The 27,274-nt window shown below is 36.1% G+C and overlaps 2 protein-coding genes across 5 annotated transcripts in view; both read right to left on the bottom strand.

Annotated features, from left to right (window-relative positions):
- LOC132855416 (E3 ubiquitin-protein ligase rnf213-alpha-like) overlaps positions 1 to 13,456 on the bottom strand; it is a 63,205-nt gene extending 49,749 nt beyond the window's left edge. Inside the window, exons 1-17 of the mRNA XM_060884347.1 lie at positions 13,396 to 13,456; positions 12,747 to 12,825; positions 12,575 to 12,641; positions 12,222 to 12,268; positions 12,044 to 12,128; positions 9,890 to 9,972; positions 8,806 to 8,830; positions 8,603 to 8,633; positions 8,204 to 8,323; positions 6,571 to 6,749; positions 5,367 to 5,599; positions 5,026 to 5,240; positions 4,129 to 4,284; positions 2,944 to 3,121; positions 2,530 to 2,588; positions 1,372 to 1,558; positions 830 to 934 (exon numbers count right to left, since the gene is read on the bottom strand). Coding sequence (XP_060740330.1) covers positions 830 to 934; positions 1,372 to 1,558; positions 2,530 to 2,588; positions 2,944 to 3,121; positions 4,129 to 4,284; positions 5,026 to 5,240; positions 5,367 to 5,599; positions 6,571 to 6,749; positions 8,204 to 8,323; positions 8,603 to 8,633; positions 8,806 to 8,830; positions 9,890 to 9,972; positions 12,044 to 12,128; positions 12,222 to 12,268; positions 12,575 to 12,641; positions 12,747 to 12,797 — 1,821 coding nt within the window. The 5' untranslated portion in view covers positions 12,798 to 12,825; positions 13,396 to 13,456. The remainder of the gene's footprint in view (positions 1 to 829; positions 935 to 1,371; positions 1,559 to 2,529; positions 2,589 to 2,943; positions 3,122 to 4,128; positions 4,285 to 5,025; positions 5,241 to 5,366; positions 5,600 to 6,570; positions 6,750 to 8,203; positions 8,324 to 8,602; positions 8,634 to 8,805; positions 8,831 to 9,889; positions 9,973 to 12,043; positions 12,129 to 12,221; positions 12,269 to 12,574; positions 12,642 to 12,746; positions 12,826 to 13,395) is intronic.
- A 5,490-nt stretch (positions 13,457 to 18,946) lies between these two features.
- On the bottom strand, positions 18,947 to 26,445 carry LOC132855407 (BOLA class I histocompatibility antigen, alpha chain BL3-7-like). 4 transcript variants are annotated; one of them, XM_060884335.1, is made up of 7 exons: positions 26,246 to 26,445; positions 23,946 to 24,215; positions 21,493 to 21,768; positions 20,493 to 20,789; positions 20,296 to 20,400; positions 20,070 to 20,146; positions 18,947 to 19,926 (listed from the first exon to the last, which is right to left on the bottom strand). In XM_060884335.1, exons 1-6 carry the CDS (start codon positions 26,313 to 26,315, stop codon positions 20,097 to 20,099), a joined length of 1,068 nt encoding a protein of 355 aa, XP_060740318.1. In that variant the 5' UTR covers positions 26,316 to 26,445; the 3' UTR covers positions 18,947 to 19,926; positions 20,070 to 20,096. The 4 variants fall into 4 exon arrangements, 2 of the variants coding, with proteins under 2 accessions (XP_060740318.1, XP_060740317.1); XM_060884334.1 differs by having other exon boundaries at positions 20,062 to 20,146; XR_009649320.1 differs by having other exon boundaries at positions 20,070 to 20,400.
- Positions 26,446 to 27,274: the final 829 nt, after the last annotated feature.

The raw sequence follows: 27,274 nt of genomic DNA on the forward strand, positions 1-27,274 counted from the left end.
TTTGATTTTCATTATATGCGATATGATGAAATTAACACTTTTAAGAACAAACCCTCAACCGTATTGTGTTGCTACCTCTTGTTATTCAATTAGTTTAGAATGTAACAGCCAATTTAAAACAAATAAAATAAATAAATAAATAATAATAATGTTGTTTTTATACACTATAAGTATGAATACCAATGTACACAATGTCAATATGAAATCCTCACTGCTCACAGAAACCTGAATTTGAATATTGTCAAATTTAAAATTATTTTGTTAAACCAAAATGAATTATTACACTACTGGTCAAAAGAACACTACTGAACACCTCCATTTTTTAAATTTAAACTTGTAATGTACTCTGTAATTAAAGCATAGAAGAAATAAACAATTATAAAAAAACACATCATGACATCTAATTTAATCTATATTTCATGACTCAAAGTAGCCACTTTTTCCAGATATAACAGATGAACATACTTTAACATAGTGAGCAGATATTGTTTAAGAGGGTGTAGTAACACAATCTGTTCCAGCACTGCTTTTATACAGACAGAGGGTTTATTAGGACACCTGTAGGAACATTAGCTGTCAACATTTAATTTAGTTCCATTTCTGCAGAACAGTTGCAAGATTTTGTTACAATTTTGTAATGTAGTTTGGAAATGTAGTTTATTTTTCAGTTTTTAGAAACCTAAACTTTTTACTTATACTTTTGTCAGTTTGCTGCTTACCTTTGTACTATTTCAGGATTATTGACTGGACAGGAACTACTTAAAATTTCAGTAAAAACTGGAAAAATCGTGGTGTTAAAACTTGTTATCGGTAGTGTAAATACAAATACCTTAAATTCCAAGGTCTTGTTTCCAAGTTGGTGTTGTCTGATACAGTCACACATATTCTTTGTTAGATCTACAAAAGTAGCTCTGTGTTTTTCTGTGTTCAAGTCCTGCAAAATATTCAAATACAGTAAATATAATGCACCCAGCATTCAGCTATTACAGCTTCAAGACTTCCTGTTCTGCTCTCGGACAGTGTAGGTGTTAATCCAATGCATTTTTATAAACACAATTGTTACATCTTAAGCTTGTGAATAAAAGTTTGCTACATGCAAATAAAATTTTGATAAGTTAAACTTTAGCTTAGCTTCAGCATAATCTATGTCCATAATCTATGTCCTCTAGTCTGATGTGTCTTTTCTAACAAATGTCCTACAGTATATATGAACATAAATTAAAATGAGTTATCATGCTTTATATATTGATTTCATCAACATCTCATTACAAATGTAACTCCTCTTTTTTGTGTAATCTCTGTTTAACACAATTCTACAGTATAGTTAATCACACAGCGTCACATTTATAATCTGTCAAAAGAATTATTTACCATATCATCTGAAAGGTGGTCCAGATAGTCAGTGAATGCATTCAGAAGCTGCAGTACTGACAGGACATTGTTCCAGTGCTCTTTCCAGTTTCTGTCAACTAAAGAGTTTGCAAGGAAAGTCAGCGTTTTCTCCAGGCAGGAGCGTACATCCCTCTTCAGTACTTCTGAAGTTGATCTTTCTTGGCTGCTTGTTGGAATCATGTTACATTATGTTAATGTACACATTAAAGAACATTATAGTTAGTGTTTTTATTAGAAACATTCATTGTTTTATTACAGTAGTTGCCTGCCCTTGTATGGAGTGCCCTGCATAATGGTTGGAATAATCTTTGCATGCTTGCATTAAAATTTCACCTCAAACAATAGGGTTAAAGTGCACGTGCTTGTAGACATCAGCAGATGCTGAGTATCTTCTCTGGTGATGCTCTGTCAGATTTGTACTGCAGCCATCTTCAGCTCCTGATTGTTTCAGGGGTTAGTTCCCTTAAGGTCTTTCTACAGTTTAAGAAAGGTGTGCTCATTGGGACTCAGATCAGTGATTGACTTGGCAAGTCATGTATTTTCCTCCCTTTAGTTTAAAAAAATTAAACTTGGCACATGCTTTATCACTGAGAAGGTGTAGGATGAAGTCTTATGTTTGTAGACACCTCAGAATTCACTGTATCTTCAGTATCATGCAGGCCCAGGGTTTACAGATCAGGTGCCATGCTTTGGATCTTGGCCAGTCCCGTTTCTCTTGTCCTTCGCTATGATACAAGTTCATCATGTATGCTGCAGGCTCTTAAGTATTTTGAAGACTTTCCTTGTCATTCTGCTTGACAACGCCACACCTGCCTCCAGAGTATTACTGCTCTGTCAGACTGGTGTAAGAAGATATTTTTATTGTGATCATTGTTTCTCAGCCTTATAATGGTTTCCTCAACTTTCACTGACACAACTCTGGTCCTCATGTTGACAAATAGCAAAATCTCAAAAAAGACAAAAAATCTCTCAAAGCTGCACAAAGTGAACTACTATTGCTGCACTGCTGAAACAAAGCTGAGCACTTTAACTACTTGTCAACTGTTTGGGTACAAATTTTAGTAATGCTTTTGTCCTGAACATTATGGAGGGCACTGTGTTGTATGTGATTTAGTCATTAATCATTAATCAAAGTACCTTTCTTTTAGCCAGTCCTTAATGTGCAAGGCTGCTGTTTTCACATCCTCATGCAGTTCCTGACAAAACAAATAGAAAGTATATCCAAACCTTTCTCAAGGTGTAACTGATTCGTGCAGATTCAAAAATAACTAGGAGGACGTACTATATCCACTACAGTTTTTCGATTCTCTGCCACAATACAGTATTACACATGCTGTACTTCCATCTCTTCATCAGTAAGTCAAATACAAATACTGTAGATAGTGTGTTTATTTGTTTGGAATCTACTCTTGTTTAAAAAAGTATACATATCCTAGACTAAATATGCTGCACAGATATTTTTAAGATGTAAGTTCATGCTTGTGGGTTTAAAACTGGACAAGGCTGAAATAGAGCAGCATACAGTAAAACCTTTCCTCGATTAACACTTACATGTAAACTGTAGCTCTTCTTCCATTTTATCAGCAGTGACAAGAATTCTTCTGGAGTAACGGTGATTTTCACGAGGTAGCGTCCATTTCCCGCATTAGACATGTCTAACACAGCATCTCTGAATTCTTTTTTTCTCTTGATCATCCCAATGTGTGTATCGATCATTTCTGAGAAGTCCCTTAATAAGAGATTTAATTAAATATTTTAAAAAATGACAAAGCACCAGTTTCATTACATGAGGCAACAAATAAACTGAGTTCATTATCTACTTATTTGAATAAGAAATCAATTTTGCAGCTTTGGATAGCTTTCTGTTGTCCTTCAGCTGCTCCCTGTTAAGGGACGTCACAGCAGATCACCCAATCCTCATAATATTCATTCATTCATTCATTCATTCATTTTCTACCGCTTATCCGAACTACCTCGGATCACGGGGAGCCTGTGCCTATCTCAGGCGTCATTGGGCATCGAGGCAGGATACACCCTGGATGGAGTGCCAACCCATCGCAGGGCACACACACACTCTCATTCACTCACGCAATCACACACTACGAACAATTTTCCAGAGGTGCCAATCAACCTACCATGCATGTCTTTGGACCGGGGGAGGAAACCGGAGTACCCGGAGGAAACCCCCGAGGCACGGGGAGAACATGCAAACTCCACACACACAAGGCGGAGGGGGGAATCGAACCCCCAACCCTGGAGGTGTGAGGCGAACATGCTAACCACTAAGCCACCGTGCCCCCCTCTGCATAATATGATTTTGGCAAATGTTTTATGCTGAATGGCATTGAGAATTAACCCCTAAGTGGCTGGGCTGGTTCCCTGCCTGGGAATGAAACCCAGGCTGTGGCAGTGAGAGCCAAGGATCCTGCTGCTGGACCGTGCAGATCTATGTACAAGAATCATTTTTAAAAAATATGCAGATAACTTTTTTCTATGGAATATATATTTTTATATTTATATTTTTATATAAAAATTGTCTAGTTGATCTAATTCAAATTCATTCAGTAAAAAGCAAACAAAAATAAATAAATAAATAATTGAGCACAAATATACTTCAGATTAAGTGGACAATGATTTTAAACAGGAAAACATGGGTTAAATATACCTGTGTCATCATTTAAACTAGAACTTAATTAACAGTTAAGTAGAACTAGAATTAACAGTTAGTAGCTGTACCTGTGTGCAGACAATTTTTGCATACAATGCTTATATGCTAATTTATGAACACAGTCCGGAGACACTGCATAAAACAGAGCCATAAACCAAAGTGCTGCTTTTGGTGACGTTTGGCAGGCCAGATTGTACACATAACGTACAGCTTCAGAAATTTCCCTGTAAAAGAAACAAAATTAATTAACAAATTATCATTTATACAAAAACTTGAATGAGTGATTCAAATTCACTAAACTGCTTATTTATCACAGAACTGCATGTCCCTGTCACTATTCATCCAAATCATATAGCCTATTTTATACCTTTTCCCTATATTTCACTATTATTATCAATGAAATGTGGAATGTTAGTTAGATATATGTAATCATTTAATTTTTACAGTGAAAATATTTTTTTTTGCTTTTAGTGGAGAAAGTGTATCCTTCATTCCAGTAACTACAGAGCTAAGTCAAACACATGCAAACACACACCTGCATCATAGATAACCTATATCTACACATATATCATCAATATAGGTGATATAGATGATTCTGTATTCTCTCATCCAGAATGGCTTGCACATTTATTTCCCATGTCTTAGTTTTCTCATGCTGTTTGAAGACTACATATAAATTCAGTAAAGATTCTACATTAAACTAAATTTCACTGCTCAGAAGGTCCCACCAATGCAAAAGTCTCAGAAAAAGCCAGTTACTAACACCTAACACCATTTTGTCTTCGTCACACTTCTTAGTCTCCAGTCACTCATATATAGCCTTCATTAACTGACATTAAATAATAATGTTTTATACAAAATGTGTCTTAAGAACCATCTCTTCTGTAGGATACTACTGTAATATAAATAAAACAATAACATATCAAAACTTTTGAAGTCAGCAATTAATGAAAAAATGAACTCACAATCTCACTGTGTCATTGAGACTCGTCAGCGGGCCATGCAGCTCGCCATTTTGTTTGACAATTCCAGACAGCTTTTCCATTGTAACTTTCTCAGGTTGAATCCGAAATAACTGAGCAAGAAGTGCTGCAGCGAGAACATACTGAACTGGAGTGTTCAGTTTTGACTCATTAATTGTATGCAGAAATGCTTTGTCCAGATTTTTCTTTACATCATTCTAAAAAAAATTAAAACAATTCCAAATAATCAAATACATTTTTACATTTTTTCTGATTCAGACATATATCTCATTAAAGCTCTTTAAAACTGGCATACAATAAAGACTAATTCCACCTGTACTTACCCAGGATTTTAATATTAGGGGCAATTCAGAGTCACTAACACGTCTTATTTGAACACAAGTAATAAAAAATAAAGCCGTAGTTTGCATCTCTGATAAATCCTCATTTGTGCATTTCATCAGCTGTGTTAACATTGCACGAATGAATTTGGATCGTATTTTGTTAAGCACTGTAGTTTTCTTCTTCTGATACCATTTTCCTGTTTGCATGCATACATCATCAAACTGGTGAAAGACTGTAAATAGAAGAAATTCAAAATATTTCTCAAACATGTACAAAAATATATCAGTACAATATATCAGTGCATTCTGACCATGAAGAACATCTGTATTTATAAAGTACTTTTTTTTCATGTAAATCAGTACATCTACATTCACATTTACAGTATTTGGCAGACGCCTTTATCCAGAGCGACGTACAAAAGTGCTATTAAGTCTCTATCACTGAATATATTAACTCTGGTTCACAAGGTTAGTGTGAGATGCCATGAGCCTAAATCACTGTTCAAAGTTTTTTTTAACACACATACAACAAACAGGGGAGAAAGTGCTGGTTAAAGTGTTTCATGAATAAGTAGATCTTCAACCGTTGTTTGAAGATAGACAGTGACTCAGCTGTCTGGACCCCAAGGGGAAGTTCATTCCACCATCTCGTTGCCAGAAGGCAACGTCTGAAAATCTGCATCTGTTATTTTGACTAGTTTTAATGTTCTTCAAATAAATACTCTAAATGACAAGATGTTTGTTTGGAATTTGGGAGAAATTTTGTCAGTAGATTATAGAACAAAACAAAAATATTCACTTTACTCAAACAAATACCTATAAATAGTAAAACCAGAGAAACTTATCATAATATTTTCAGAGCTGTATATACATGCATGATGCATATACATCATGTGGGTGTTAAATTCTGGTTCTGATTAGGCTGAATGGTATTGTCAATTAATAATCCTTTGATAATAATAATCTTGTGCTGGTCAGCAACCATCTGTATGTTTTGTACTGAGAGTCTTATGTTTTGCTAGTGTTGATTGATGACGAAGGTATTTTACATGTGCATGATTTCAGATTTCTTCCACAGGGACAGAAAACAGTCAGTAAAGGTGAATCAGTTGAATTATTTTGTGGATATATATTTTTTCCAATATTTTTGACTAATTTTTAGTGATATGCTAATATACATTTAGTTGTTAGTTAACAATCTTACCTTTATCCTTCTCAGTGATGTCTCTGACCAATGTTCTGTATTTGTATTTCTGATTTCCATATTCAAGGGTTTCAAAGTTGTCTTTGCTATCAGTAAGACAGTATGTGTAACAAATATTTTGTGTAAATGACTTGTCAAAAAAAAGGTCAAGTTTGAACATCCGACCAGTTTCATCAGATCTGGAGAAACACAAACAGTTTATACAGTTTATATCTAAATTCACTTTTATACAAATGCTGAAGTTCGGCTTGTGGCATGACAATATATTTTTCTGGCACACATTTTGGTGTTATTAATTCTATTCCTGTAAAGATCTAAAAAAGATGAAGACTTTCCTATAACATAAGAACAAATAAGATGTCAAATAGGTCACCACATTATATCATGGAGGAATTTATGTTTTGGTGGTTAATATACTCAAACACACTATGGAATGTCATGAGAGGTGTCAGGATCCAGCCCGGACTTTGGCCATGTGCATTTGTTTATGTTCTGTGTTCACGTGTCTGACCCGCCCTTGTCTCTTCCTCCCCGCCTCTGCACACCTGTTCCTTATGTGTTAATTGTCATGTGTATTTAGCTGTGCCGCGTTGCCTATGGCAGTGTGTAATCCTCGTCCTTGGTCACGTCTTGTTTTGTCGGTGTCCTTGTTTTGTGTGTGTTTTTTTTAGTTAATAATCATGTTTCTTTTGGGTCTATTTTTATCCCTGCACCCACTGACAGAAGGATTCTGCCAGACTCAGACCGAGCAGGATAGCGTCAGCCTGGACCGTATTATTGTAGGAGCATTTTTTTTTTCCTCTGACTGTTCTTTCTGCCCTGTTTTTCCCTGGACTTTTGTTTTTTGTGTGACATCGTGCTGCATTTGTTCCAGTGGGGGACGTCACTTTACTTCTTGCCTGCAGAGGATGGTACCAGCCTGGTTTCGCCCCGTACCTGTTCCTGTGGAGGACGTTGCCTCATTTCTTGTCTGCGGGGGTGTTGCAGGCCCGTATGTTTTGCCCTATAGACATTTTCATTTATTTTTTTCTCTGTGGCGGATCAGGATCCAGCCCAGACTTTAACCATGTGCTTTTGTTTATGTTCTGTGTTCACATGTCTGCCCCGCCCTTGTCTCTTCCTCCCCACTGCTGCACACCTGTTCCTTAAGTGTTAATTGTCATGTGTATTTAGCCATGCCACGTTGCCTATGGCAGTGTGGAATCCTCGTCCTTGGTCGTCTTTGTCACGTCTTGTTTTGTCGGGGTCCTTGTTTTGTGTGTTTTTTTTTTTTTTTTTTTTTTTTTTTGTTTTTTTTTTTTTTAGTTAATAAACCTGCTTTTCAGCTATCCTGCATTTGGGACTATTTTTATCCCGGCACCCACTGACAAGAGGTTTGTATTATATAAATAAAAACTGCAGCCTTAATAAATTATTACTGTGTTTTTTTCTAACAACAAATACACCCATTTTGAATAATGAAAACTCATTGCACTTTTTCTGCAGCTTCATATTGCAGCTACTTTTTGTTGATTTAAACTGACTGAAATTGTACTTTTAGGAGAGTGAGTAAAATACCACAACATATGAATGCAGTGTGTGCTTTAATAATAAAAGTTCCTTTTATGGTGTAAAATGTCATTTATGAACTTACCTTATTGGCTTCATCTCAATTTTATTTCCGTCAGAGAAGACAATATGCATCTTATCATGTGAAGAACCAACTCCCTTCCGAAGAGCAGCATAAAACTTCACACAAATGCAGTCTTCGTTCCTAAAGTGTTACAGAGAGTTAGAGAGCACAATCACTTAGACAAGATCATCGAGCAGGTAAAGAAAGATAACAGGGTTGAGAAAATGCTGTGCAAAAAGGACATTTCAGCCATGATATGATAGTGTTCACACCTTCATTCACAAGTAATACAACTTTTATAACTAAAATGAATGTTTAAAATTGAAAGCAGGAAACAAGTGAGTGAGTGATTTCTCTTTTATAAACAATGCACCATTGGAGACAAAAATGTAAAATTTTCACACATAAATTTAAGCTTACCTGTCTTCATTATCTGGCCAATAGTGTGACACTAAAGAAAAAAGATATTCAAAAATGTTAACAGTGAAAGGAACCTGTGTATAAAGGGCTGTATAAACTTTCTGTGGTTACACATTGTCCAGTGCTTCAGAGCTCATTACACATAAAACAGAAAAATAACTGACAATTTGACTTCACTGACATTTTTAAAACAGTTCTCTTACCTTCATCTTGATGTTGAGACAAAATCTAGAAAATAAAAATATAATAAGTGAGAAATGGACCTGAGATAGATCACTTTTAAACCTTAGTCTCAGTATAATACGGTTAGGTACAAGCTGATCATATGATAATTACATTTGTTTAGTTAATTACACTAAGATAACAGGCTTTATATACAGTATTGTGCAAAAGTTTTAGACAGGTTAAAAAATATAGAAAAATAGAAGTCTTAATAGTTTATATTTATCACTTAACAAAATGGAAAGTAAATGAACAGAAGAGAAATCCAACAGCATCAGTTCTTCTAGGTTCACTTGCACACAGTGTTTTAATGTAGGGTGGACCAATCATCTTGGAGAACTGACTACAGATCTTCTCAAAGCTGCCTCTGATCCTTCTGTCTCTGTATGTAATCACAGACAGACTGGATGATGTTGAGATTAGGGCTTGATTGAGACACACCATCACTTCCAGGACTCATTGTTCTTCTATATGCTGAAGCTTTCAAGGAATTTCCACCATGCTTCACTGTTGCCTGCAAATACTCATTATTGTCTCTAGTCTGGAGACCTGCTGCCATTTTTCTGCACCTAGTTCTTATGTTTTTGCGTATAGTCGAGTCTCTTCACCTTGTTTCCATATCGGAACTTCTATGAAGACCACTTCTGATCAGATTTCTCTGGACAGTAGTTTTGCTGTGCTGAGTCTTGTCATGGTGTATGACCTGTGATATGAAACTGTCTCCACAACCTCACCTTGGTAGAGTTTGTTTGTTTCCTCAAACAGTGTGAAGCTCCTATACAGCTGTTTCCGTAAGTGTATGAATTGATGCTGGTTTGAAGCCAAAAGGTTGTCACACCAAAAACATTTGATTTAGATTTTTCTTCTGTTTGATAACTTTGCATTTTGTAAATTGATAAAAAAATAAAATAAAATATATTTGTGTTTATTTTATAAATATAGAATATTTTTGAAAGCATCCTAGCTTTTTTGGACACAACAATCACAAAAAAAACAGAAATACTGAAGGGTTTGATTAATATAAAATTTAGACTACAAGCAAGAATGTAGATCATTGCTCCTCACCTCAAACCCCTCCTCTTCTGCTTGAGAAGACTGTAAGGGCTCCTGTAGAACAACCTTCTCTGGTGGATTGTCTTTTAATTCACCTAAATATGTGCAAAAGGTTTATTTCATTCATTCATTCATTTTCTCATTCATTCATTCATTCATTCATTCATTCATTCATTTTCTACCGCTTATCCGAACTACCTCGGGTCACGGGGTGCCTGTGCCTATCTCAGGCGTCATCGGGCACCAAGGCAGGATACACCCTGGACGGAGTGCCAACCCACTGCAGGGCACTCACACACACACTCTCTCATTCACTCACGCAATCACACACTACGGACAATTTTCCAGAGATGCCAATCAACCTACCATGCATGTCTTTGGACCGGGGGAGGAAACCGGAGTACCCGGAGGAAACCCACGGGGCACGGGGAGAACATGCAAACCCCACACACACAAGGCGGAGGTGGGAATCGAACCCCCAACTCTGGAGGTGTGAGGCGAACGTGCTAACCACTAAATAAACCTCAAATAAAAGGTTAATAATTATCTTTTAGTTATGGTCTTATCAAATCTGGCACACTAAGCTAGTTTAAACTGAGTCACTGAAATGACTCACAGATTTCTAAAACACAGATTGTTGGAAATAAACATTGTACCAGACTGGTTTGTTATCATTAAACTATTAGAATCAATACAATATACACATTTAATACAGCTCTGGAAAAAATTAAGAGATTACTGCAAATGTATCGGATTATCAGTTTCTCTGGACATGAATGTCTTTGTTTTATTCTATAAACTACTGACAACATCACTTCCAAATAAACATCTCGTCGTTTAGAACATTTATTTGCAAAAAATATCTTCATTTATTTTTTGCAGTACTACTAGCATTGTTTTATTTGCTATCCAGCTAGTCATATAAGAAGAGAATCGTGATGACATCAGCTTTGGTTTGGTATAGATGTGGTTCAGGTGATAATCAATACTTCATTAAGCAGAATGAGGTTGTGTCTGTGTTGGAACTCAATAGTCACTGACAAATATGTAGAGATGCTGATTGAAGAAAAATTCTTTTTGACATTTTGAACAGTTTAGTCTTATGAATGTACACACACCTTTCAACACACACCTGAAGCAAAGCCATGTCTTGTTCTGCTTCAACTGTTCTAGCAGACCCTCGGTGGTAAATTATTTCAGTTATGTTACTCATTTCGGTATCTAAGCTAGCTCCATTTTTCAACGAGACAAAATATAACTTAATTGGAAATGCATGTGGATCTTGTGAGAGGAAACATTGCTACTAGTTTAGTCCACAGTATACTTACATAAAACCTGTAAATATTAGCCTGGTCGTCATGGTTTGCACTGTCAGTTAAAATTACAATAATTCCTTCTATCAGACTAAAATTTCCTCCATCCTGCCTTCTACTAAAACAATATTTATAATACTAGCTGAAGGAAACTGCTTATCTTATCAACTTCTTCATGCATGAAGTAACTACACGTTTGTTGAAGTGCTTTTCCTCAAGCAGATCAACTCAAAACCACATTTTATCTGTATATATGCATGAATGTGACCTCTTTGTACCAAACAGACATAAAGCCAGTGTTATTTCCAAGCTCCTGAAGAGCTCTGTTTAACGTAAGTGTTTACATGTTTTTTCAGTTGTTTTTATTACCTTTTAAGGTAAGTTGTACTACATGTAACCTGTTCAATAAAACTTGTGTGGGATTTTAATGTAATTAAAATGTCTTACAGATGAACTACACATGACATTAGAACACTGCACCACACACTTACATTCTCATCCACTTATTTACTCAATCATTTTTATTTCACAAACCTTTCCAAACCTGATATTCATAACCTGCTACAGTATTTGCATATAGTCATTTATATAAAATCATTATAAATACATGTGGAAGAGGTACAGAGCTAAAATACAATGTTATCACGTTTTAATCATCATCTCATGTTTGAGCTTCACCTCAGACAATCATGTATATTTATATAAACTAATAAGTACTATATCATATAAAGTACTGTATTATATACTATTAAATTCTTTTTTTCCTATAATCCCACTAACATTCTTCTGTGACTTATATTTCACAATGACATGTGATTTAAAGTAAACACTACATTAGAGGCAGTCAGTGTACCTGTCAGTGTCGTGTGTTTCTGTCCATCATGTGGAGTTTCTCCTGTTCTCTCTGAAGTAGCCTCAGCTCTCACCTGGGTCTCCGACTTAAAATGGCGAAATATAAGCGTCCAAGAGAATGTATACATTAGATATCTCAAGTGATTTTATTACTATCAGACGTTCTGAGCTCCTCTCACCTCTGTTCTCGTGTTCAGAGAGTCTGGTTTTAGCTGTCCTGCTCTTTCTAATGAAGATGTTTGAAGAGATAACGTTAATAATTCTGAAGTCCTGCCATTTCACAACACTTTATTATATACTCTACTAAGTGCACAAAAAAAAGGAGTTTAATAACAGAAATCTGTATTAAGCTTTATTTATACTGTAGGTCATCAGTGTAACATTATTATCTACTCATATATATCTTAGGCTCCAGTGAATTATTATGCTTCATTATTCCTTGCTGTGTTAATGATTATTTAGTACATTAAGTGTTAATTATGTAGCAAATTATTCTTTTTTAGAATTAGTTTTTTTAGTCAAGAGTTCTTACCATGAGAAATGTTGTGTGGAAACATGTCAGAATTCTCCACAGAGTCTGTTCTCTCTTCAGCAGGATTCTGAAAGAAAATTCATTAAAAATACTAAATAATGTTTTTTGATTAATATTTTATAGAACTTCTGAACTGAAAAAAAAAAAAGAAACCATATAAAATAGTCATTACATTTTGAGGAGCCAGTTCATCTGAAGGGTCTGTTTCCTGAGAAGAATCCATTTTACCTCGGCATCAGTTACAGGTTTACCTGGAAAGTGCATTATTTATTTATTTATTTATTTATTTATTTATTTATTTATTTATTTATTTAATTTTCTATGATGATCTATTATACATAACAGATGAGATTTCTGACATTATCTACTGCTCCCATTTTGTTGCACCCATATCGGATTAAAACAGCCACTAGAGGACGATATTTGTATAAAGTATAAAGGTCCCTTAAACTCCGAGATAAAATAGACTGCAGGTTCGAGACTGTGCTCCTGAACTCCTATTTAAAATGTATTTAGATGATTACAAAACATAAATTCTATAATGTAGAACTGTACTATAACATACCTCTCAAGTATTTTACACTGCTATTTTTAGTGCTTCCTTTAGGTGAAAAATAAAAACCCTACAGGTTGCAGAATCACAATCCTGTGTATGATAATATGCCTCAGTTTGTAGCACTAAAATCTGCTCTTCCTCTGAGAAATGCAAAACAAGCCTTATATATTCTGCTCAGTGCAGTTTATTTTCTGTTAAACATTGATTTAAATTATTCAGAGAAAAGAGCAACAAACTGATTCATTATTAAATCAGAATCTCTAACCTGTTTGTTCTGCATCCTGGAAAAAGTGTGTAGACTCAGTAGACTGGGGTATTTATAACAGTCACGCCCTGTTAAAGGAGCTGCTGAGTCAAAGAACATCACTGAAGCTTTCAAATCTATTACATTCATTAGCATGCTGCATTTACTGCAGAGAAATAAAATACTGCAGAGCATTTGGGCTAGACTTTATACTATATATGCAAAAAATAAAGTCTATTGCACGCTATATATATATTATGTTTAGCAGTGTTTTTTGTTTTGTTTTTATTCTTTAAAAACATTATATTTACATAAAGAATAAATCCTAATTATTCAACAAAATGTTGTCTTTTTATCTTGTAGAAATGGCATCTTTAGTAGTAATAGGAGTAATTATATTTATTAAGACTATATTTTATGAGTCTAGTGACAGAATAGAAAAGATCTTTATTATCATTGCTTAAAATCAATGATAAACCGTTTAGCAGCTCTGCAACTTTAGCAGCAAACTAACATTGTAAACAGGTTTATAAACAGCAATATATACAGGACAGGTAGACAATATAACAGACAAGGACAATGTACTTGATAAAGAAATTATAATCTGCAAACAAATGTATCGGTCCCTGAGTAGTTAATGTATTACTTAGAACTGCACACATTTTAGATAAAAAGTCACATGAGTTCTTAGAGAACATAAAGCTCTGTACAAAGAAATCACATGGTTTGAGTGGAAAACCAGCTATCTGTGTATCTATAGTTTCAGTTTCAGTTAGAAGTCACGTGGTTTCTGAGAAATCTCATCAGGCTCCACAATAACATAGCTGAATGATGCAGCAGAAATGCAGAGAGGAGAAGAGTTACTGAAGTCTTTAGGAACAGTTTCTGAAATCAGTCGAGTGTCATCTGATGTGTCATTAGACTTAAATCAGCATTAAATCAGATTTGGATGTCATGTGAGTTTTAACTTTAACACAATCTGATATCTGATCAACATTCTTTTATAAATAAATGAAACATGCAGGATTTATTTTATTCCAGGAAAACTGGATTCACCCTTAAACAGATCTTTTTTTATACATAGCATTATCAAAACTATCTCCATGCTATTCAATGTCGTATTACGGTATGGTATACAAATAAACCATTCGTCTTTTAATCATTAAATGAACACAAATGTTTTAGAACGATTTCTCCTCATCACTTATAAGATCCAATTGTAATATTTAAAAGGTTTTGGAAATGAAATTCAAATGAACGAGCACAAAAATAACACCGAGGTGTGCCTGCTGGAGAAGGTTCTGTGGAGTCACATGAATTCATCAGACATATTTAACACATTCACCTCCAATTCAGTGTGTTATAGTTTGGATACAGAATAAAAACCTGACGCTCCTTTCTGCATTTCACCTCATAATGAGTCACTTGCAGTCATGAACTTTAACACCAGCCAGTTAACACTCACTGTTTACTCACTACTGTTTATCTCTGACTTTAATATATAAGGTTATTCTTATAAACACGTCACTGTGGTGCTGTCAGTCATCAATCACACCAGGACAGCAACAACGTCACCAAGTGATGAATTTGGGGTTTTAGGAGACTTCACTACAATGTAAAGATACTACACCAGGCTCTCAGGGGATTGTAGCAGTAGATGATGTCTGTCACATGAAGAACAAGCTAAATAACAGAGGCGCCCTAAACACTACCATACTCACAGTCCTGACCTTCACCACCATATTATACTGTACTGTGAAACAAAAACTGAACAGATTGAAAACTTCATTAAAGGGGATATTGTTGGGATAAAGATCAGGTTAACGTGTGTGAGCTTAAAGCATCTTATTCTACACACTAGTTATTTAGACAAATTTCAATTATTTGACACTAGAAAACAGTCCAACTGACTAAATCAATCATTCCTTAACAGTGTTTTTTTTTAAAATAATTTTACCCATACAAACAGATATAAGCATTTGATGTACTGTGTATGATTTTACCTAATTTATTTATGCATGTAACTTTTTATTCACACCACTAGGGAGCACTGAGATGCTCTTTATTTTTTATTTATTTATTTATCTTCATAAATGATTTTTAATCATTGAGTCATATGATGTTCTAACGACCTTAAGCTTAAACTACATCACAGCTTTCTGCAAATACACCGTAGCTAAAGGATGACCTGAGAACATCACCAGAGTTGCACTGATGCACTGAGTGTAATCACAAGCTGTTCACTCCATACAGTGTATAAGGTGAGAAGAATCTAGTGCAGCAGTGACCAATCTGGAAAGGGCCGGTGTGGGTGCAGATTTTCATTCCAACCAAGCAGAAGCCACACCTGATTCCACCTGTTTAATCAGTTGTTCTTGGCCTTTAGACTCTGGTGTGGCTTCTTTCCGGATAAGATTGGACACCGCTGTTTTAGTGAATAATGTCTGGGATGAGAGAGTATTTATATTACATCATACACACACCTAATCAGATCTGATTAATTATGTCAGGAATGGGGAAAAACCCTCATGTCCTATTTCTGTGATCAGCAGAAAGACATTTTAGACTTTAAGTCTTGGGGATTATGAATATTTAGAGAAGATTCTAAAGATTTAAAATAGCCAAAGTGGACTAGGACTAAACATTATAGCTCAGTAATTTATGCAGTTAATACGACTTGATTCAAGGCACATGAAAATGTAGAATTAACTTCACTCTTAAATAAAATTCATTTATAAACCTTTACCACTGGTGTGAGACGTGCTGGAGTTGGAATATAAAAAATCCAGCATATCACTTAATATTTCTACAATAACAAGATTGCAGTTTAGTTTAAACACATTCCTGATCTTATTACACATTAAGAGTATGACAAATGTGACATGTGGAGACTAAAACCTGACTAAAAACTCAAATGTCTTGTTTATCACCATCCTGATGCCAGAGTTTTATCATTCCAGATGTCACCCTGATACACTGAGCGTGAACTTTAGGGAAACTGCAGGCGTCAGATTTTACAGAAAAGAGATTAAACAGAGTCGTTTATTCTAACACTTTGTTCTAAATCACAATTAAAGTGAAAGTGAATTCTGTGTAGAAATCAAAACTGACCCTACCATCACAGGACAGGAGATCACTACCAGATTAATCTCTGATGAATATGGATTGTTATTAAATCTCATTTCAGAATATGCGAAAATGTATAACATTCTTCTCTAAAATCTGTATTTTGTTCTCTCTCCTCTTACGAGACACCATGGTCTTGGACAGACAGTGAAGAAAATAACAGTCACAACTGCTCCACTGATGACATCAATCCACAATAATTCTGTAATTACAAGGCACTAAATCAGTACCGTTTTAGGATATGCGAAAATGTATAACATTCTTCTCTAAAATCTATATTCTGTTCTCTCTTCTCTTACCAGACAACTGATTTTCTTTAATAGAATATTAGCTGAATTAGTTTGCATTATAACACTATACTTTTACAAAAATGACTGGAGACTGTAAATAATAATGATGCATAAAAATAATTATGAATAAAGTCGTAAAGGAGCACAAACACTAACAAACTCTGTACAGTCACAGAGCTCATCTGCTGATGACAAATTAAATGAAGCTGGATAAAAAAACAGACAGCTTTTACGATAAGACAGATATGGTCTAACTCTCAGCGTAAACCTGAACCAAAAACAATGAAAAAAGAAAGAAATGAATAATTTACTTCTTATGAACAATATAAAGTTGCTCAGAAAAACTGAAGTTACGCTATTGCCTGTTACTTTACATTTATTAGCCTTTTACTAAATGTCAGAAAGAGGTGAATAGTATAGTTTTGTATAAAAATTACCACCACCAACACCCATAACAACAACAATAACAATAACAATAATAATAATAATAATAATAATAATAATAATAATAATAATAATTATTATTATTATTATTATTATTATTATTATTATTATTATTATTATTATTATTATTATTATTATAAAGCATCCAGATGGAATAACTGCTTGTGCAGAACTGTAAAATATATCGGATCAACAAAAACGTTCCAAAGAAAATAAAAATGTTTCTATTTATACAATCCTTTATTTTTCTTGCTAAAAAAGAAAAGAACAGAAAAAACTCCTACTCCTAATTCAGATAATTAAGGGCAATAAACAGACTATAATTAAATGGTAAAAAGTAATTAATACATATTGACACTAGGTGGCGCTTTAACGCTGGGTTTTAATAAGTGAACTATTTGTACGTTTTACTGTATGAATATTACAGAAAATAATCCATTTATCTCACTGACAAATAAGAGATTTGACTCAATTATCAACACGTTAATTTAATACATTTTCAGATAAGTTGTGATAAACAATAGTGTGGTGGTGACACATGGATATTTAGCGTTAATCACATGACTTTCTGTCACTAAACCATTCATTCATTCATTCATTCATTCATTCATTCATTCATTCATCTTCTACCGCTTATCCGAACTACTTCGGGTCACGGGGAGCCTGTGCCTATCTCAGGCGTCATTGGGCATCAAGGCAGGATACACCCTGGACGGAGTGCCAACCCATCGCAGGGCACACACACACTCTCATTCACTCACGCAATCACACACTACGGACAATTTTTCCAGAGATGCCAATCAACCTACCATGCATGTCTTTGGACCGGGGGAGGAAACCGGAGAACCCGGAGGAAACCCCCGAGGCACGGGGAGAACATGCAAACTCCACACACACAAGGTGGAGGCAGGGTCACTAAACCAGTCTGAAAATAAAATGAAACCGAGTGACTGCAGTACACACACACAAACACACACACAATCATACAGTACATACACACAAACATACACACACACACACACATACACACACACACACACACACACACACAAACATACACAGATCAGATGATCAGATCTGGACAGCTCACTAATGTTGGTCTGGTGGTGAGAACAGTTCTAAAGCACATCACTGATTTCAGTCTAAAATGTTACCTCCTCAACCCAGAAACACAGCCACCTTTACACCTGATAGCCCAGGGCCACGTACCAGGGCTTTAGGATTCTTACACATGAAACAAAATGTGTTCACAAATTACTGTAGCATAAAGATAAATCACCAATAAACACTGACAGTGTAGCAGAATAAAGTAAACCCATTAAACTGAGCTGCAGCTAAACATACAAGAGGATCATCAAGAAATGAGGGACCTTCATTAAGGGACCGTCTGAAAAGTGCAGGACTTGTACAGTTACAGTATGTAACATTCTACACTCTAGTCGTCTGTCTTTATCAGAGTAGAAATGCAGTATGGATACAGCACAGTGACATGTTTAACTTAATGCAAGTGTGATATTACATAAACTCTTAAAAGTACAGTAATTAATCATAATAATCATGAATTCAAAAACCCAGGGATGTAGATTTTAACTCGAAAGCTGTAACTCCATCTCCATTTCTCTTCTAAGATCATATTCTGTCATTTATTTTTTTTATCTTATTCTATTTTCTTTATTATAAAAAAAACACACACAGAAGCATGGACGTTACCGTTATTTATTTCAGCATTATTATAACAGTTTGCATCCTTTTATCTTTATCATGTTAATATTAATCTTAAGCTAAAATTTAAACAGAGAAGAAACACAAACCAGTAAATGTGTCTTTATGAGACTAATCCCCTTAAAACAGAACAGAACAGATGAAGGTTGATAACTGATTGTGAGTCAGTGCTGAGTGTGTGTTTGTGTGTTTAAAGGTCTGGAAACACACACAGTATGATGTGTTAGAATTACTGATGGGACTGAAGCTAATAAAACACACAGATTTGTTAAACAGGTCGTTCAGATGTGAAAAGGTGTTGAATGGATTGTTTAAGTTTTAAATGGAGTTCAGTAATAAATAAAGTCCTCAGTGAGGTTTAGTGACTTTGTGTTTTGTTCTTGTGTTGAAAATAAAATCTCAGAGTTCTGATCCTCCAGCATGACCTCCTGCTTCTGCTGTCTTCACTCCTGTTCTTTTACACTTTAGTCCAATCTGTTCAACACTCATCACATCTGAAGAACCCAGTTTCTGTCTGAGACGCACAAATCCATCAGCTACACAAACAGCTGCTGAGGAAAATCTCACTGGAGTCAGAGGGAAAAGACGGAACTCAAAGCTCTCGTGTGCTGACGATCTGAACCTGATTCAATTCTACAGGAAATCAGCTGAGAAACGTACAGAATAAACAAACTGATACACAAACTGATACACACTCCTGTTTAAAACACTATTAAAGACTGAAGCCTGAGTAGATCTGTGTGTGTGTGTGTGTGTGTGTGTGTGTGTGTGTGTGTAAAATCACAGATGAAGAATGCAAACTACACAGAGAATTTACACAGAGCATAAAAATAAAACTATAACAATCAGAAAAATCCCATTTTACACCCAGAACAAGAGATTTACAAGAAAATAAATCATACCCCGATACCCACTGAATATTGTGTGTGTGTGTGTGTGTGTGGTCCTCATCTCCATCTCCTGGTGTCTCCTAGAAAAACAGAGAGAAAGAAACAGGATCAGCTCTGAGCTGAGATTTAATGTGAGCTCAGTCTTTTCTGCTGGAGTTTCAGTCCACACACAGATTTTTCTTCCATATGACACTGTAAACATCATCATGTCTTACTCTCTCACTTCAGCAGGAAGACACACAGTCACGCTTTAAGAGTTGGTGGAGGAAGACTCTTCAGAGGCTGGAGCACGTTTGAAGCCTGAAACACAGATGATGGACAGACATTTATTTATCAGTTTATCAGTTCAGATTAAAAACAAGTAAAATCTTCATCAAATCTCCTTCAAGAATTAGAAAGTGTAAATCTGTTCTCTGAAAACTTCACATCTGCCTCCTTCCTCCTCTCACCAGAGTTCTTCTTCTTCCAAACTATAATTCCAGCAACAACGGCAATCAGAACGAGAACAATGAGAGCCACGACTACACCAATGATGATAACCATCGATCCTCCACCTGTTAAATCAGCACAGAGTCTTTATTATCTGCTGCAGCAGGAAATCAGATTTCACTGTAAATCTGTAGTTTTAGAGGAAAGTGTTTCTGACCTTTCAGGATCTGTCGCTCGCTCACATTCAGCACTAACTCCTTCTCCAAGCTGCTGTGCTGAATCACACAGGTGTAGGTGTGTTTCTGCAGCTCCTCAGCTGGGACTTTCAGAATGCTTCTCTTCTGGAAGCTTCCATCCTGGTTGGGTAACGTCTCTCTGAGCTCCACGTCCTCATGCACGTCCTCTCCGTCCTTCCTCCAGAAGATCATCACTGCTTTGGGGAAGAAACCTGTAGCGTGACACACCACCTCTGGAGAAGAGGCTTCTTCCTGGAACAGTGACGTCTCAGGACGAACTGCAGAGACACAGAGACAGAAATATTAAAAGTCTCTTCTGTTCTTCATGTCTAAACTCCTCATGTGAACCCTGATGAGGAATAATCTGTGTTCCTGCTGAGGACGTTTTTCATCAAGTTTCCACCAGTTGATGTGTTTTAGTGAAGATGAGACACTGGAATGGTTTCTGCAGGAAAGGAGGAAAGTTTACAGCAGAAACGTTGAAGCTTCACCACACTGTTAAAGAGCATCTGCTGTGAGCAGCACAGGAGACAAGAAACAGCATCTTCATCACTTTCTAATCATCATCACTCTTTAAAGTGTTTGTAAACTGTTAGAATGAAAACGTCCTTAAAGTTTCAGTTACTTTTTCTTCTTCTTTTTTCTCTCTGGTCTGAAAAGTCTTTCTCTGTTTAACTGAAATAAAACGTCGCTGTTCTGCTGAAAGATTTTGGTCTTTTCACTTTACACACTGAACTATCTGAAGAACGTCACCTCATTTTCCCCCTCAGTGAAGTTCAGAGTTATTGGTCATGTGATCAAGATTTTCTGTCTACAAAGATGTGAAAGAGTTTCGAGTTGGACAGAAAAATAGATTTACACTTTTAATGTACGGCTTTTAAAGAATTAACTCATTTTTAATTAGAGATTTAAATAATCACAACACAGGAGAAAAGTGTGTGTGTGTGTGTGTGTGTTACAGTAACAGATCACACACTTTACCTTTCCTCTCCAGAGTCTCTCTGCCGTAAGACACATACTTCTTTATCCAGTCGATACACTCTTTCTCCAGGTAGTTCTTCCAGTTGTTATTATAACCAGTATCAGGATCCCACTTGTTCTTGGTGATCAAAGCTTTTGGTGTTGGAGCGACCCACGTTTTAGTTTTAAGATCCAAACTGACAAAATCTTCTCCATCATAACCAAACTGTGTGTATCCTCTAACAGTCCCGTCATCATCCAGCTCACAGCCGCACATCATCTGCCATGTGTGAACTCCTACACACACACACACACACACACACACATACACAGTTAGTTGTTCTGTTTCACTTTAACGGCAGAAAGTGTAGTTAGTGAAGTGATGTGAAGTTAAAGTGTTACAGTGAGGAATAAATCCAGTGTTTAACCCTGAACACGACATGTAGCTGCAGTAATGTCATGTGTAGCGCTGATTAAAGTTACACACTGCATCTAAACGCTGTGACTTTCTCAGTTCTGAAACACTGATCAACGTGTTCGGTTGTGTGATTTATTTATTTCAGTACGACGACGTCACGTCACGTCACTCACACACACTAATCAGGAGAGCACAGTGACACTAACACAGCACACATTAGAAGACACTACGGTCTTCAGGAAGGAGAATCCACCTGGTTTCCTGTTTCTCCTGCAGCTTCCTGTGAAGATCAGCTGAAGACTGAAGTGTGAGTTTCACTACTGCTGAGGAACAGAGGAATCCACAGAACCTCCTCAAAGCTCTCACAACATCTGGCTGGGACACGTCCTGACCTTCAGAGAGAGATTAGCACAGACACGCTGGCTAACTGACGCCTGCTAGCTTTGTTACTGATGTGAACGTGAGCAGAGTTTCACCAACAGCACGTGGAAGAGTGAAGTTCATCAGCAAGACCTTCATCAACCTCATCTTCATTAGAATCCTGCAGAGAAACTCCATCCTCCTCTTCATCAGGATTACAGACGCCGACACGGTGTCTCTCAGAGTCACTGATGTGTGTGTGTGTGTGTGTGTGTGGTAGTGAGGGGGCGTAGCTTTATGTCATCAGACAATCCTAAAAATTCACCATATGACATCATCAGGGTGATTTTCATCAATCAGGCGACAGACTCGGCTGCTGGGTTTATTTACACCATCCATCAGTTCCATCAGTGTTTCAGTCGCATGCTCACAAATTCAGACCGTTTGGTTTTACACAATCGTTCATGGCAACAATTCTTTTGATCATCGATCCTTCTAACAATCATTTTTTAGTTAACTGATCAGTTGGATGATGTATAAAATAGATGAATGTGAAAAGTAGTGGTGTATAAACCTCTCTCTCTGCAGCGTGACAGACTCTGAACTAATAAAACATGGGCTCAGTAACTGCAGCGTCAGATTTCTGACATTAATCTGATGTTCAGTCGCAGCATGACAGCGTGCTCAAGTGCTCATGATGACTAACATCACACAACAACACCACGAAGAAGAAGAAGATCGACAGCAGAAGATATTTTCTCCAGCAGTTCTGCAGGTTTTTCTCTGCACTCATGCATCTGATCTACATTTCAAACCCTGATGTGTTTCATTCTGATCAGACAAATGAAACATAAAGACAGATAAATAAAGCGTCTGATGTTCACTTCAGTTTTCTGCCACATAAAGCGACTGATGTTCGGCGTGTGGCATCGACTCCATCAGGCTTTGGACTGGACTGGAGCTTTCTGTACTGGAGTGAAGATTCATCAGTCAGCTGTTTTTGGATCCACACTGAAGCGGGACGGAGACATTCTGACTTTCTGACCCACAAGATGGACGCAAATATTTATTGTGTACACTGAAGATGTGGCTTTGGTCAGTGCTGAATTCTGAGAGCTTTACTGCACACTGCTCAACACTGCAGGGTCTGAAAGAAGGAAACGTCCATCATGCAGACGAAACGTTCCTCTGAGATCCGACAAGACGTCGTACAGCTACTGACTTTCTGACCGACAGAGACGAGCTCATCTGTTTGGACAGGAGAGATACGTAAATCTGACCAATCAGTGTGCAGCACAGCAGGAGAAGCAGATCAACAACAACAGCTCAGGATGAAGCAGAAACTTCTCCCCCCGAGCACAGACTAAAGATTTCGGTCCAAACATCATTCCCATGAACACACGGGTGATGTGACGAGTCCACGGTGTAGTGTGATGGAGTAAAGTGTCCTGTAGAGCGGCGCTCTGTGCTGTAAGCAGCTCCACCTTCACTTCAGTGTGTTTTCAGTCTCAGTGACGTGATGAAGCACAGAGCAGCACCAGACACAACCGTCTACTGAATTACAATCTTATTTACTGCCTACTCTTTTTATTACTGACTTTTATTCATCTCATGTCCTGCAGCTCATTAACTAGCTGTCCTGCACATACATACACTAGAGTCTGCTGCTTATACAGATGTGTGTGTGTGTGTTTACCTGTGGTCTGATTAAAGCGCTGCATTAGTGTATCCACACCGACTTTGAAGCTCTCCTGAGTACCCTCCTTGAAATTCTTGCTCCATCTATTCCAGACATCTGGATCATCATTATGAACCTTCTTTATCCACTCAGTCTTTGGCTCAAACTTCATGATGTTGCTGTCATAGTAGTTGACTTGCAGACCATCCAGCATCCCAACAGCAGTGAATTCTGGGAAGTTAATTCCTGGTGTGACTCCAGTGTAGAAATACTGGTAATAGTGTTTATCTGTAAGAGTGTAAAGATAGAGATGTAAAATATATATTAATCTGTGGCTTTAAATATTTATACAATTCTTCAACTTTATTTTCAACAATAATAAAAGATGCTCACAGGTCCTATTGTTTAACTATTTATTTCATTTATTTAAGTATTAGAGTATAAAATAAAATACAATTATATAAAGTATACATTTTATAAAATAAATCAGCACAGCACATATATATGAATAATTATGTGCATGTGATATATGTGATATTTTTATATATATATATATATATATATATTTGCAAAAATCTCAAACAAACTTCTTTCACTTTGTCATTATGGGGTATTTTTTGCAGTAATTTGAGGAAAATGATGAATTTAACCCATTTTGGAATAAGACTGTAACATAAAATGTGCAAAAAGTGAAGTGTTTGGCAAGCCGTTTTAACATTTAATCGCTAAAATTGACTATCCGGAATTAACATTACAGATATCAACAACATGTTTTCTACTAGTTGTAACTGCATTCTGACTAGTCACAAAGACAGTTAGAGATATCTTTAATTCCGTTTTAGCTAGTCACAATGAAAGTTAGAGATATCTGGAATTCAGATTCGAATGGTCAGAAGTGAGTTACGGATATCTGCAATGATATTCAACTCGTCACACATCCTTAATGACAATTGCAGATATCTATAATTGAGTTTTGCCAAGGCAGAATTAAAGTTATAGATATCCCAAACGTCATTTTGACTCGTCATTATAGTTGTGCATGACGTTGCTAATGCAAGGCTTCCCATTGGATATTCACCCCAGCAAACAAATCATTTGAGCCGGTTTACAAGTAACAGAAGAAATGGCGGTTGCTGTTGTAGATAAAATAATTAGAAAATGCCATGAAATAGAACGCTATTTTGATTTCTATTTGATTACTATTACTATGATTACTATTCAGTCTATAATGAGTTTATCCTGTGGGCTAACAGCAATCACCGCTACAGTATAACAAGCTCCTCTCACCGATAACAAGACCCTCCTCCTACTTGCAGTGACATAATTACAGATATCTGCAACTGGAACTGGGATTGTGACTAGTCAGAATTAAATTGTAGATATCTCTAACCGGAATTATGGATAGTCATAATTTAGTTGTAGATATCCACATTTCACATCGCGGATATCTACAATTGAATTAATGATATCTGTAAAGGGAAACTCCATAGACATGAATGGGAAAAGTTACAGTATATCTTTCATCCTAGGAAGAATGAAGTTGTGGATATCTGAAAAGACAGTTGTGGATAGGTGGAATGCCATTGTGGATATCTGAAATTTTCATTTTGTCTAGGCAGAACTGAATTATGGATATCTATAATACATATCCAGACTAGCCATTAAATGTTAAAACGGCTTGCCATAGAAGTGCTCTGAATACATTCTGAATGCACTGTATAAAAAGTCTGTTGTGTTGAACATCATCAGATTAAATGTGAATAAAGAGATTAAAAGTGTAATAAAGACTGGATGTGTATTGATTGTCTTCTTTTTCTTTTCTGTCACTTTGCCCTCCATCATCCTACTGTAAGAACTAAAATCTGCATGTAGTCACTGCTGCCCCTGAACCTCCTACCATTTAAACTGTCTGATTACAGGAGCAGTGAGGAAGAAGTGAAGAAAAAATAGTCACAGAAAGAAAGAAACTAAACTGAACTAAACTAAATCATCAAAGGAGACAGAAATGACAGCAATAACAGGAAAAGTCATGAGATTTAAAGGAGCTGATGATGTAAGGATTGTTAGAGTGACGTCACACATGCATAATTTATTCTCATACTCAGACCACAAGATAATAATAATAATAATAATAATAATAATAATAAATAATAATAATAAAGTGTGTATTCCTGTTTTACTTGGTGATATATTTATTTATTAACTGTATTATTTATGTGTAACTTTGTCAGATTTGCCCTTATCACAGCTTTATCGTTAAACTTTATTATTAGAGAGTAAATAAATGTAGTAAAGACAGTAAACATTACAGAACTCACCTGCTGATGAAAGATGAAGAGAAAATGTGAAGAAGATCAGAGTCTTCATCACTGTGCTGCAGAGCGACATCTCTCACTGTCTGATCACTAAAACACTAAATCTATTATTTACTGAGTGGATTTATAACTTTAACAGCACTGTAACTCAGTTTAAGTCCGTTTAATTGTTTAACTCTGTTCACTGATGTTGCTGCTGCTCTTGTTATTGAGGGAATGTTTCTTCTGTCAGGAGAAGGATATTTTATACCACCGCATTGACCAATCAGAACTCAGAGTCCTGACCAATCAGAATTCAGGACTCAGTTGCGTCACCAATTTCTGAGGAAATGTGAAGTGTGCAGGATTATTCTGAAAGTAAAAGCAGGAGATGAAGGAAAGAGTTGATCACTTTTTATATTTTAATTTTTTTTAAATAAAAAAAATATATTTTTTCATCAAATACACATTATTATTATTATTATAAAAAAATTTTAGTTTGTTTACATTGTCCTAGGTTTTATGAATAGATCTACTGTAAAAATATAACGAAAAACACACTAACAGTCATTTTGTTTGTGTTACTGTATGTGTGTGTGTGTGTGTGTGTGTGAAGGCTGGAGGTTCAGATGAGAAGCTGAAAATGATTCTGCTGAGTGGAGACACTTCAGACAGACACCTGTTTCTGTCTCCATCAACACGACACCTCCATTTTACTGCACAAACTCATCCACAACCTCAGTGTAGTGTTCTGACTTTCATTAAGATTTATTAGTAACATATCACTTTAATTACCAACAGTAAAAGCTGTAAATACTGTGAACTGACTGAATTTCTGTTTATGTCATTAATTATTAAGTAATAAACACAAAATATACACAATTAACTCAACAAAATCCACACAAGGTTCATGAGCTAAGAGTTTTAAGATCTCAGAGTTTTAATAATCTATAATTTCACAATTACATGGTCATTGTCCAGAGAAACAGTTGGTCTGCATCCAGCTACTGGTTAATTTACATAAAATACAGAAATCTGGGTGTCTGTGGAGCT

This window comes from Tachysurus vachellii, chromosome 12 (genome assembly GCF_030014155.1).
Source record: "Tachysurus vachellii isolate PV-2020 chromosome 12, HZAU_Pvac_v1, whole genome shotgun sequence".
In the NCBI taxonomy this organism is placed as follows: Eukaryota; Metazoa; Chordata; class Actinopteri; order Siluriformes; family Bagridae; genus Tachysurus; species Tachysurus vachellii.

Coding starts and splice junctions, on each gene's coding strand:
- LOC132855407 (XM_060884335.1), bottom strand. CDS start 26,315: ATGTCGCTCTGCAGCACAGTGATGAAGACTCTGATCTTCTTCACATTT. Junction 21,769..23,945: donor GCGCTTTAATCAGACCACAG/GTAAACACACAC, acceptor GTGTGTGTGTAG/GAGTTCACACATGGCAGATG. Junction 20,147..20,295: donor TTGGAAGAAGAAGAACTCTG/GTGAGAGGAGGA, acceptor TCTGTGTTTCAG/GCTTCAAACGTGCTCCAGCC.